Source organism: Molossus molossus, unplaced genomic scaffold (assembly GCF_014108415.1).
Source record: "Molossus molossus isolate mMolMol1 unplaced genomic scaffold, mMolMol1.p scaffold_m16_p_3, whole genome shotgun sequence".
In the NCBI taxonomy this organism is placed as follows: Eukaryota; Metazoa; Chordata; class Mammalia; order Chiroptera; family Molossidae; genus Molossus; species Molossus molossus.
The window spans coordinates 13982852-13995891 of record NW_023425366.1 but is presented as its reverse complement, the minus strand read 5'-3'; the positions used below and the strand labels follow the sequence as shown (position 1 = coordinate 13995891).

At 49.9% G+C, this 13040-nt stretch overlaps 1 protein-coding gene across 2 annotated transcripts in view; it reads right to left on the bottom strand.

Moving 5' to 3' along the window:
• Positions 1-3185: 3185 nt before the first annotated feature.
• Positions 3186-13040, bottom strand: part of AGXT2 (alanine--glyoxylate aminotransferase 2) — a 32610-nt gene continuing 22755 nt past the window's right edge. For both annotated transcript variants that reach the window (XM_036280152.1, XM_036280153.1), the window contains exons 12-14: positions 12175-12324; positions 6949-7047; positions 3186-3322 (exon numbers count right to left, since the gene is read on the bottom strand). In XM_036280152.1, the coding sequence (XP_036136045.1) occupies positions 3215-3322; positions 6949-7047; positions 12175-12324 (357 nt within the window). In that variant the 3' untranslated portion in view covers positions 3186-3214. The remainder of the gene's footprint in view (positions 3323-6948; positions 7048-12174; positions 12325-13040) is intronic.

The window sequence follows — 13040 nt, the reverse complement described above, 5'->3', positions numbered from 1 at the left end:
ATCCCCAGCTGCTGGGCAAGGAAGGGGAGCTCTATCCCGATCCGCAGGCACTCGGGTGAGGCCGTGCAGCCTGGTGGTCGAGGAAGGAGGCCCAGGGCTGGGCTCCCTTTCAGAGTCCACTGCTGAGCTTGCCTCCAACGCCCCCCCAGGACAGGACGAGCAGGAAGGCCGTGAGGGGTACACAGGGTCCTGCAGGGCCCGGAGGCACGAGGAAGGTGTCCTGTGAACGGGTGTGAGCAGTGAGTCTTCAGCCCTTTCCTCCAGGGGAGGCCGAGGCAGAGACCTTGACCTCGCTGCGAAACTTACTTCGTTTTTGTTTTGTTCTGAGTTTGTGTTTTAGTGTTTCCTCTTCATATCTTACTAAATTCTAAACGGTTATCATAAACTTATTCTTAACGTTCTTTTCGTTGTCTTAAAAGAAAAGGAACGTTGAACGTGCAAAGGCTACGGAGAAGAACTGAGAAGCAAGGGCTGGCTTTCTTGTTCAATCTTCCTGCCTCCGTAATTTCCACTAACAAAATCTAAAGAACAAAATAAACTGACGAACAAAATAGGACAAGAGGCATGGATAAATGGAACAGACTGACAGACCTCAGAGGGGGGCGGGGCAGGACGGAAGAGATCAACCAAAGGGGGGAAATATATATATATATATATATATGAGCCATGGACACAGACAATAATGTGGTGATGGCTTTGGGGTGTCAGGCAAGGTGGAGGGAGGTGAAGGGGGGAAATGGAGGACATCTGTAACAGAGCCAACAATGAAAACAATTATTCCCAGTAGGCAATACATGCATTAGTCTATGACGTAGCGTAGAATCACGCATTGGTAAATGCTACTAGCCCACTCTGGCGAGAACAGTGCAGCTGCAGTGTTTCGACGAGCTGTGCATCGTGTAAGACCTGTAGTGAAAGTAAAGTGTGTGAGCACGCTTAATCTTAATTCACACCAAGCGAAATTTTGGCAAACTGCTTTTACTGTATTTACTATAATTACTAAATGAAATGTCTACTAACTATGAAATAAATCTTTCAACATGCTGTTCTCACCCCCCTGCCCCGAAAGGGGGGAGAACGTTGCAGGTGGAGTGAACTTTGGGAACAAAGAACCGTCATGTGCGACATGAAAGAGCGGCAGGGGTTAAGCTGGAAAGAGTGGTTTGGGGGCGAGTTGTGGAGGCTCTTGGAAACCATAATAGATACAGTTTGGACTTTGCTCCCTAGACAATAGGGAGCCCTCAAAGGCTTCAAGAGACAAGAGACGTGATCTTATAGGTTCTTTTATTAAGTGACTTTGGTGTCCCTGTGGAGGATGATTGGGAAGGAGCCCAGCACACCGGGTAGGAGGCAGTTTAAATAGCTCAGGAGAGGCGACGATGGTCCGAATGAAGGCAGTTTTTGTATAATCGGGCCATATTGGAAACACTATTTTGTAGAAAGTATTCATGAGACTCGGTCATATGAATGGCAAATAGATAACTTAGAGAAAAAGAATGACCTAAAGTGTGAGCCCGAGACAAAATGGGAGCCATTAATCAAGAAGGGATTTGGGGGGGTTTGGCTCAGAAAAAGGGTTGAGACTGAGGATGAATGTTTGGAAGGCAGTCAGCATAGGCAAGCTAGTGACATCTCCGAAGTGCATGAGGCTACCTACCGGGAGCGGATGGGGGAAGGAGGAAGGGAAGGCCCTGGACAGAGCCCTGCAGTGGAGGGGCTGCCCGGACCCAGACAGAAGGAGTCATCTGAGAGAGAGGGACCACACTGCAGAAGCCAAGGAAATCCTGTTCAAGAGGGAGCAGAAGTCTAGAGAAAACATTGCCAGGAAACACTAAGTTTTGGCCTTAAGGGAGCCCCTGCTGGCCTTTTGAGAAGGCAGTTTCTAAGGAATGAGGTGGAGGAATGAAATCCTAGTGGTTGAGCAAGGACGGGAGGCAAGTAAGTATAAATAAAGCCCCAGAACTGCTCTTGGGAGAAGGAAAGAAGAGATGTGTAGGTTGAAGTGAAGACATTTCTATTTGCATAGCTAATTAGTTTGCAAAGCACTTTTACATCCATTACCTCAGTCAATTCCCAAGACAACCCAGCAGGTAGAAATGACAAGTGTTGATGTGACAGGGAACGAAGTGAGGTTAGTAAAAGGTTAAAGGCGGGCCCAAGGTCATCTATGGTTAATAACTAGAACTGAGTTTGGATTTCAGGTCGTTCGGCTGTTAATTCAATGATCTTTCCACCGAGCTCGCTCTATTTGGGTATTGGACGCTGGAGGACATCGAGTTCCTTGTTAATGGGGTTTTAATCTTATCCAGGGGACGATGGGGAGCAACCGGAAGGTTCTGTGCAAAGGAATACCGTGTTGAAGTCAATGCTGGAGAGACAGTCGCGCCGTGAGTGTCGGACGGTGGGTGGAGCAGACCCCTCGAGAGGAGACCATCAGGACAAGGGCTAAACCCCGCGGAGCTTAAACATCTCACCGCAGGCTGGGAAAGCCTTTCTTTTTCAGTGTGTGGGCCCTCTTTCCTTGGTGGTAAGGAGAGGATTGCACTTTGCCGGTATCTTTTAACACCTCTCAGAGTCTCTCATCCCCCTTTGAACAAAGAGAGAGTCAGCCTCAGGCCGAGGAAGGTGCACCCGCCTGGCTGGGCCCGAGCAGAGGTGAGGAAGTGAGGCCTTAAGTCTGCTTTTATGATCCCTCTCCAGTTTTGACGAGTAGACCTGAATACTCGTTTATTATAGTTAGAGAAAGGTTACTCTCAAATATACCTAAGTGAAAAAATATGAAGTCAATTCTAAGCCAGGTGGCAAACACAAGGGATAAACATGCGAATGTGCGTTCTGATGTCTAGAGTGTGGGCAATTCTTGTATTAGAGACCATCGTAATGGAAGTGACGAGGGGTCCAGGGTGGGATGGTGGCAGTGGAAACGAAGGAGGCGTGTCTGATACACATTTTATTTTATTTTAAAAATATTTTATTTTATTTTTCTTTACTGATTTTAGAGAGAGAGGAAGGGAGAAGGAAAGAGAGAGAGAAACATCGATGAGAAAGAACATCGATTGGCTGCCTCCTGCATGCCCCCCACTGGGGATCAGGCCCACAACCTGGGCATGTGCCCTGACCAGGAATTGAACCGGCGACCTCTTGGTGCAGGGTCGACGCTCAACCACTGAGCTGCACCGGCTGGATGAGGCATGTGGGTTTTATATCTGAGCTTTTATTTAGCTCTCCTTTCCATGTGTTGGATCACCGCAGCCCGAAAAACTTCCACTGCAAAGTCAACTTCTGGCTTCGTGACGCATAGTGGGGGCACAACGCGGAATGTCTGAGGAGACAGGGAGAGCCGCGGGTCGTCAGAAACTCACGTGTGACCGAGCAAATGCACTGAACGAAGACGAAAACTGCTGTCACCGCATTTCCTACGTTTCCCTCATGGACTGGTCTCCCGGGGCACTCACCCTCCAGTCTCCTACAAATCCTGGTACCCTCTGGCTGAGCTCCTTTTCCTTTCTGTCCTGTGCTCACCTCCTGGTCCTCCCACCTCCTTCGCTGAGATCCTAGGCACCTATTTGCACCCCATTCCTGCCATCACCGAGAGTAAAGCTTCTCCGTTTCTTGATGACCACAACTCGCAGACTCTCATCTCTGCTCCTCCGCATCTGTTCACACCCACGGCCCGTCCACCAGCCTCCTCTTCTCGAGGCATGATTCGGTTTCCGAATCCCATTACATCTGCCTTTATCACGAAGCCTTCCAGCATCTCCTCATCCCTCCACTATCTTGAGCTCCATCACCCCACTTAGATCTCGTTCTTTCCACCAGCTGGGAGCATGTGGCTGATTGAAAGGCTCTCTTGCATGCCCCCTCACTGTGCTGAACTTCCTCCCACCTTCGGCACGGCACCCACGCTGCCAAGTCCCAGCCCTGAACAAAGCTGTAACTGAACTGCTCCGCACCCACAGAGGCAGCCTAGGAGTGGCAGCAGTAAAGGACATCACGCTGCTGGGCAGACAGACACCGCGAGGTAGGCAGGGTCTCTAAATTCTGCTGGTCCCCAAAATTCTTCTTGTTCTCTGCCAGTTTCCTTTTTCATTCTAAACCCTTTGCATTCTTCTCCATTTCCTCGCTCAACTCCTATGCCTCCTGCTCTATGCCACAGACGACCTGCCTCGTGCTTCTCAGAAGCTGTCAGGCAAGATCTGTCTATGAACTTGTTTGCTCCCACATCCGTTCTTTCAGCCTGACCCGAAGGTCCAGAAAATGAGGTACCCTTGCTCCTCAACTCCAGATTGTCCATCTGTGCTTTTGGCTTCCCGTCACCGTCACCCCAGGAAGCAGCCCCGTGCTCTCTTGCATCTCCAACTTCCCCTCCGCCTACAAACAAGCAGGTTTACGGCTCCTGTGACCCAGATCCAAACCACACCAAGTGAAAGTCTGTTGTTCCCCTGGCCCCGTCTAGTAACCATACAAATGCTACCCTCTCCTTTCATGCAAACTTACTAAAAAAACGGACTGATGCACATTGGCCATTATTTCCCACTCTGCCTGCCCTCCGTTCTCATCTCAGCCCACTGCGGTCTGGTCGCTGCCCTGCCAACCTTTTAACACCACCTTGGCTGACGTTACCTGTGACCTGCCATGGTGGGTCTCTGCCCTGGGCCTTCCTGGCCTTTCCTGCTGCGCTTGGCACTCTGGTCCCTCCTCCTTCCCGAACCTGTCCGTTCTCTCACTTCCATGACTCCACACTCTCCTAGCGTCTCTCACCCGCCTCCGCCCTTTGTGTCGTGGCCACTGGGGCACCCTGTCCCCCAGCCGCCCTTTAAATGTCGGTGTGCAGGTTCCTGCTGGTCTCATTGTCCTTTCCATCTGGACGACTTCCCAGGAAATGTCCTCATGTCGCCACTGCCATGCTGACGACTCCCAAATCGTGACATTTACTTTCATCCTTTCCTCTGAGCCCCAGACTTGTCTGTGGAAACGGATGTCCATGTGCCCCTCGGGTGGACGTGTTCAATGCTGAACTCACCCTTATCCTCCCCAAGACGAGTTAGACGGGAGGGATTCGTCCTTGACTCTCATTCTCCACATGCAGACTTGTCCCGAGTGTCTCCGCTGTCACCGTTACTACGGCTCCCGTTCAAGCAGCACCGTCAGCCCTCCCGGGGCTCCCCGCCCCCAGTCTTGTCCCCTCAGCCTCCACCCCCTCAGAGGACAGATTCAGAAACCAGCCCGCCTGCGTTTAGATCCTGGTTCTGCCACTGACTAGCTGTGCGACTTGGGCTGTTTACTTAACCTCTCTGTAGAATATGGATGATAATAGTACTTGTTCCACGGGCTCTTTGAGAGCATTAAATGAGTCGAGACATGCACAGCGTTTAGAACAGAACCTGACAAACAGGCTTCTTCCCATTCTCAGCATGTCGCTCTGCGCGCTGCCTGGCTCCACGTGTGCTTCGCGTGTTTGTCCCGCCGTTGAAGGCCCAACCTGGCCAGAAGGTGGCCTGGGAGCCCCTTCCCTTCCCTCCTGTAGCCCTGCTTTCTATAGCTACGGATGAGTGTACTACATTGTGTTGTAATTTTCTGTCACTCTGGCTTTTCCACCAGCCCCACGCAGGGAGGGGCCACACCTTATTTATTCTTTCAGCCTCAGTAGGGGCACAGCGACCACCGCTCTGCAAGTGTTTGCCAGAGAGCCAAGGAATCACTAAGCAAGTACGCAACTCATTGCTTTATGTCTTTATAAGTTGCACATCTTAGAATTTTAAGTTGTGACTCTGTTTGATTTGTGCAGAAAAATATTTGTGACCAGGACTAGGAAAAATTCGCCAAGCCCGTCCCAGCACAAGTGCGGGTGGGGTGTGCAGCTTCAGCCCCGGGCTGGGAGAATCGAAGCCGTTGTTTGTGGGCTGAGGAGAAGCCGAGGAAGAGGAGAAGGTGCAGATACAAGGTGCGGAGGGACAAGAGCCTGGGTGGGGACCCAGGTCTGAGCAGGAGTGACACCTCCTCTGAACCTTTAGGACAGGCGGTAAGAAATGGATGTGGGGACAGACGGGATGTTGCCTAGCAGCTTCCATGTCCTCTGAGAGGTAGGAGGCAAGAGCTCACCGACAGAGTGAGGGGCAGGAATGGAGCTGGGAAGCTGGGAAGAATGGCTGACGTCTCAAATGGGAAAGAAAGACGGTCAAGGGCAAGAACAAACTAGGGGAGGGGCACAAGTTACGCTAGATCTTAGATCCGCCCCAGAGCCGTCCCTGGTGAGGGCCCTGCTGCGCCGGGATCTGGGGCAAACTGCTTTGCCCCAGCAGCCCAGGCCCCCTGGCAGGGCCACACCGGTGCTGACTGTGGGGCTGCACCCCGCTTTCCCAGCCAGGGAGCCCGGAGCTCGGTGGGTGTCTGCGTCTCCCAGCCTGAGGGCGAAGGGCGTGGGAGTGGGATTTTGAGTTCTGCCTTAGGGACCCGGCCTGGGTAGTCCCCATCCCCTCCTGCAGGGTCACCCGGGCCTGCCAGTGCTGTTAGGTTGCTCCTGGCCACAGGGGCCACTAAGTCTTAGCAGCTTTAGGGTTCGAAAAGTCAGAGCCCAGGGCTCAGTTAAGAGCAATCAGGATCGCTTTTACAGGTTACATTGAACTCATGTATGAGACAAAATGTTTATTGCATGACTGTTATGACTTTACTATGACCTATGCTGTAAATCCTTTGGTTTGTACGGACATGTCGTGCATGCCTGTTAGGCTGTCCTCTGTATCTATTCCTCCCAGAACCAAACCATTTGAACACAGCGCCCCCTAGTGGCCCCAAGGCTTCACTGCCACTTTCTTTTGAAAATACCTGAGCACTATACCTAGAAGTGGGGCAGGGTCCCCTAGCACACTCCTTTAAAAAGGTGACCAGCATCGGGACATCAGGGAAATGCCTACCTAAGTGACAGGTAAACACAAGCCTTTCTCTTACCTGAGAAAAAACGCCACCTCTGCCAACCAGAAGTCCCATGTGTCTGCAATCCTCGTGGATCTGATTTACTTCTTCACGAGGAAGAGGCTGGCGGCTCGTCTGTAAACACATTAAAATTTTTTTTTTCTATTTGGTGTTTGAATGGTTGCAGACATTATTTCCAGGAGGATAAAAAAAACAACTCAAGCAACCAGTTTTCTTTGCTCCCTCTTAATCTCTGTCTCCCCCTGTAACTAAATAAAGCTGTTCATTGCTGGAGTGAATTTTTGGGGTGTTATTAAATATTAATAAAATTCAATATTTGTTTTTAATCCCAATTTATTTCCAAATTCCCAAAGACCAACACAGTTGGGTGCAGAGCTTGGCTTTGCTACAGTTCCTCCTGAGCTTCGTTCTTCACCAACTGAAGTTGGAGTCGGCTTTATTCATGTGGAAATGCTCCCTGACCCTTCACTCTGCTCTTCCCGTGTACAGAGCTCATTTCAAAGTCCAGGAAATGGCTCAGAATTTGCAAAAGTACATGAACAACCAAGCTCTCCCTGGGCCGCAACATGGCCTGGGTAGCTGGGTGGACCCATTTGTCCTCATCTTCTTTGAGGGGAAATTTGCTCTTTTCCCATCAAGACTGGATCCTCCAGGGGTAGGAAAGGTAAGCACCATGGGAGCCAGGAGGCCGTTTCAGGGCACTGGGCATCTGACGTTGGTCCCTCCCTGTGGGTCCAGACAGGCCAGCACCCCTGTGGTGCACTGTGGTGGGGTCTTGTCCCCTTTCTGTGTGTCTCCTGTCTCCTGAGTCTGTGAGTGTAAGTGCCCGGTGACCCTCCTGTCCTGAGCGTGAGTGCTGTGGCCTCCCTTGTAGGGCAGCCACAGGGGCGTCAGCATCGGGTCTGACTCTGATGCCCAAGATGCGATCCTGCGGGCCAGCCCCTTCCATCCTCGAGAGAGAGGAGGGCTCCCCCCAGAGCTCCCAGCCCCATTCTTCTCCGGGCTTCCTGTCCACCCTCCCTCTAGGCTTTAGTACCCATCCCCCTCCTTCAACTCCTGATCCAACTGGTTCCCCAGCCTTCCATTCCTGGTGAGGAATAAGGCCTCCCGGAGCTATTTGCCTGTCTTAAAGCTTTAAGATAAGGAAAAGGATTTTTTCAAATGTTCTACTAGATAATGGAGGACCTGGGATGGGGGAAAAGACGAGGATTTCCTCACCGATCCTACGATGTCATCTTGCACCTTTTGGGAGGATTCTGCTGTTTTACCAGGACCAGTCAAGTTCGAAGGAGCGTCTTTATCCCCTGTCCTTGAGCATGCCAAGTTGGGTTTGGACCAGTAGGAAGGGAAGGAAACCCTCCTTGCTTGCTGGGTTTTCCTCTTTGGAGTCTGGACTTTGAGGAGTCTGCAGTCTTGGAGGGAGCTTCTGAGTTGGGGACTTGGATGGATCCTTCTGAGCCTTAAAGCAGCCCTTGACTGGACCCCACGCGGAAAGTAAGTATGTACGGCTTGTGGCCTAGTTTCTCATATTCCTCTTATTTTCCTGTAGTCTTCCCTTAGCTTTATTACTTTTTAAACTCATCTTTATTGTTGAATGTATTACAGATGTACCCCTTTTTCTTTCCCCGTTGACCCCCTTCCCCAATCCCACCCCCTGCTCCCTTCCCTACACTATTGTTGGTGTCCATTGGTTTTGCATATATGTATAGAAGTTCTTTGGTTTATCTCATCCTGCCCTCCCTCCCCTTTTCCCTTTGAGGTTCATCAGTCTAACAACCAGTTTGTGCTTCTTAATTTCTTCATCTTTTTCACCCCTCTCTCCAGCCCCCATCCATCTGGCAAGCAACAAAAAGTTCTCTGTATCTATGAGTCTGTTTCTGTTCTGCTTGCTCATTTTGTTTGTAGATTCAATTGCTGATTGATATGTATTAATTGCCATTTTATTGTTCATATTTTTGTTCTTCGTCTTCAAGAAGACCCTTCAACATTTCAAATAATACTGGTTTGGTGGTGATGAACTCCTTTAGCTTTTTCTTGTCTGGGAAACTCTTGATATGTCCATTGATTCTAAATGATAGCTTTGCAGGATAGAGTAATCTTGGTTATAGATTCTTGCTTTTCATCACCTTGAATATCTCTTGCCATTCCCTTCTGGCCTGCAAAGTTTCTTTTGAGAAATCAGCTGACAGTCTTATGGGAGCTCCTTTGCAGGTAATGGACTCCTTTTCTCTTGCTGCTTTTAAGATTCTCTCTTTGTCTTTAAACTTTGGCATTTTGATGATGATGTGTCTTGGTGTGGACCTCTTTAGATTCATCTTGTTTGAGACTCTCTGTGCTTCCTGGACTTGTATATCTGTTTCCTTCACCAAGTTAGGAAAGTTTTCTGTCATTATTATTTCAAATAGGTTTTCAATTTCTTGCTCTCTTGCTTCTCCTTTTGGCACCCCTATAATGCGAATGTTGGCACGCTTGAAGTTGTCCCAGAGGCTTCTTACACTATCCTCAGTTTTTGGATTCTTTTTTCTTTTTGCTGTTCTGATTGGGTGTTTTTTGCTTTGTTATATTCCAAATCGATGGTTTGCTTCTTGGTTTTACCTACTCTACTATTGATTCCCTGTAAATTATTCTTAATTTCAGTTAGTGTATGCTTCATTTCTGACTGGTCCTTTTTTATGTTGTTGATGTTCTCACTAAGTTCCTTGAAGGTCTCACTAAGTCCCTTGAATGTCGCACCAAATTCCTTGAGCAACCTTATGACCTGTGTTTTGAACTCTGCATCTGATTGATTACTTATCTCCATTTTGTTTAGTTCTTTTCCTGGAGTTTTGTTCTTTTCTTTTATTTGGGACATGTTTCTTTGTCTCCTCATTTTGGTTGCCTCCTTGTGATTGTTTCTATGTATTAGGTAGAGTTGCTATGTCTCCTAGGCTTTGTAGGGTGGCCTATTGTTGTAGGTGTCTGTAGGATACAGTGGCACAGCCTCCCTGATCACCCTAGCTGGGCCCTCGAGGTGCACCCCTAGTGTGGACTGTACACTCTTCTGTTATAATTGAGTCTTGATGGCTGTTGGCATGACAATGGGAGGGATTTACTCAGCTGATCAGCTGCAAGGACTGGCTGTGCCCACTGACCACTGGCCTCTGACTCCCTTGGAGGATGAGCTGTGTAGGGGCCCAACACACAGAGCAAGACTTACTTCATCAGGGCTCTGGTACCCTCTGCATCCGCTCACTGAGTGTGTCACTTGTGGAAGTGGTTGATTGGTGGTGTTTCTGTGGAGTCTGAAACTGTCCACTGGGTGTGCTGGCTCTGGGGCAAGGTCAACCTCTGCCTGTGTTCTACCCAGGGCCACCAGGCATAAGATACAAAGTGATCTGCAGATGGCTGCTTCTTGTGCTGGGCTTGGAGGTGCCCAGGCAAAGTCAAGCTGTGAACCAAGGCTGGCTGCTTCTAGTGCCAGGCCTGGGGCCACTTAACAAGAGTTATGGGGCTCGCTGAGACCAGATGCTGCCTGTTTGAGAGATTTTCGGAAACTCTGAAGCAGGATCCAAGACAGGCTAATCCTATGGTAAAGCCGCTGGCAACAGCTTGGGGCAGGGCCTCAGGGAATCACCAGGCTGAGGCAAATGTTGTGAGCCAGGTACAGGAGTCACAGATATGGTTGCCGCCTGCTGCCCTGGGGAAGGGCTCACCAAAGGAACAAAGGCCTCCACCAGCACATCTGTTTGAGAGAAAGCTCATCCTGAAGCCAAACAGCTCAGTTCTTCCCTGTACGTCTCTGGTGCTTTTCAAGCTGCCTCCTCCACGCTGGAGCCCAGAAGGAGCGAGTCCGAGTAAGTCCGTGTGCGGGCTCTTTAAGAGGAGCTGCCTGGGGTTCCCACAGCCTCAGCCTCTCAGCCTCAGTTCCCGCTGGTTTTACACCCAGACGTGATGGGGATTCTCTTCCTGGCACTGGAACCCTGTGCGGGGCGCCTGGTGTGGGACGGGGACCCCTCACTCCTCAGGGAGTTCCCAGCCGAGGTGTCCCCTGATTTTTACCTGCCACACGTGGGTGTGGGACCAGCCCATCCGCCTCCACCCTCCTACCAGTCTCCACGTGGCTACTTTAATTCCGTAGTTGTAGGACTTCCATTCAGCTCGATGTCAGGTGGCTCTGAAGGATGGTTGTGCTGTAGTTTAGTTGTAATTTTGATGTGGTTGTGGGAGGAGGTGATACCACGTTTACCTACCCGTCATCCTGACCAGAAGTTCTTCCCTTGGCTTTTAAATATTGCCTAAACATTCCTGCTTTTTACTGGCTGTGCTGTGTGGTTTTAATGGAAGAGTCTTATATCCACGGTCTGGTCTAAAGATGCAAAGAATTGAGCATCAACTCTCCTGAACTAGATCAAATAGCAAGAAGTCGCGTAGGGGAAAACTGAATGCCCGTGGACAAGAATTAGGTTAAAGGGGTCAGTCTGAATATTCCTCCCTGGGCCAAGATGCTCCTGCTCTTGCTCCCCTTGGAGGATCTCAGCTTTGCCCTCATGGTGGGGCAGCTTCCTGCTCACATGGACTGTAGAGACTGCAGCAGAAATGCAGGGAAGGCTTTGAGAGACAGGGCAACAGTCAACAGGACTTGACATTAGACATATGGGGAGAGAAGGAATCTCAGGTTATTTGGTGGTATTGAGGCTCCGCAACTGGGAGAAGAGTGGAGGGTGGGAAACAGAAGCAGTGAACTTGGGAGGAATAACTGCTTTGGGGACAATGCTAAGTTCAGTTATTGTCATGTTGAGTTTGTGACCGTGGGGAACATCGCCAGAAAGTCACTTTGGAGATTGAAATACACACACACACACACACACACACACACACACACACACGCACACACACCCTGTACCATCCTTACCCCAAACCATCACCACAACCTTCTCCCAGCCCTTCTCCCTTAATTCCGCTAGCTCTCTGGGCCACCTGTCCCTCCCCAAATAATTTCCACTCTTCCCATATTTGTAATGATAAATACTCACTTATCACCGATGCTCTTTTCCTTGTCTGGCAAGAATAATACCAGTTCCTTTTCCAAAACCAACCTTCACCCCTCTAGGACTCCTGAGGGCTGGCTGGCATTCTGTTCATACTCAATGCCATCCTTGTGGGTCCCCTCCCCGAGAGTGACCGAAGTCAGCTTCGGCCGATGCTCACTACTCTGACTCTTGCTGCTCCAAAAAGCGCAGAGAGTGGCAGATCAGAACCTACCTTATCCTTCACCATTTCTATTCCTATCATGAGGCCTTTGCCTCGGACGTCTCCGATAATTTCAAATTCGTCCCGCAGCTTGGCAAACTTCAGTAGCATGTACGTGCCAACTTCTCGACTGTTTTCCTGCAGATTTTCTTCTTTAATCACCTGTTGAGAGAAAGCCCCAAATGCTCTTGTATTAAAACAGTTCTAAAATTGTCCAGCCGGTGTGGCTCAGTGGTTGAGTGCGGACCCATGCACCAAGAGGTCGCTGGTTCGATTCCTGGTCAGGACACATGCCCAGGTTGTGGGCCCGATCCCCAATGGGGACATGCAAGAGGCGGCCATTTGATGTTCTCTCTCATCAATGTTTCTATCTCTCCTTCCCTCTCACTTCCTCTCTTGCTAACATCAATAAAGGAAAAAAAAAAAAAAAAAAGAAACAGTTCTAAAATTGACTGAGAAACATGGAGAGGTCAATGTATACGACCCTCTTTACAGAAAGTTGACCAAAAGGAACCAAAGTCTAGTGTGGCCATGGCCATGCCATGCACTACAGAAAGATTTCTGTAAGGAGAAAAATGCTTTGGTAGAGGGGTTAGTTTTCCCACCCTTCCTCATCTTCAAGACCCAGATCCCGTAATCCTGAGGTTCAGTATTGCCCGGCTTTGCTGAAAACTGGGATCCATGGGAAAAAGACAAGGATGCTGAGGAAAGAAGGGTCACGGATACCCACCCTCCGGGAGCTTGTTGGCCTTTGTCTGGCTGCCTTCAGCCAGGTAAGTTGTCATGCCAGGGGCATCACTGCAGGGCCCTGGCCCCGGGGGCGGAGCCAAGCAGGGCCCTGGGTGGCCAGAGTCCGGGTCTGAAATACAAAAGCACTT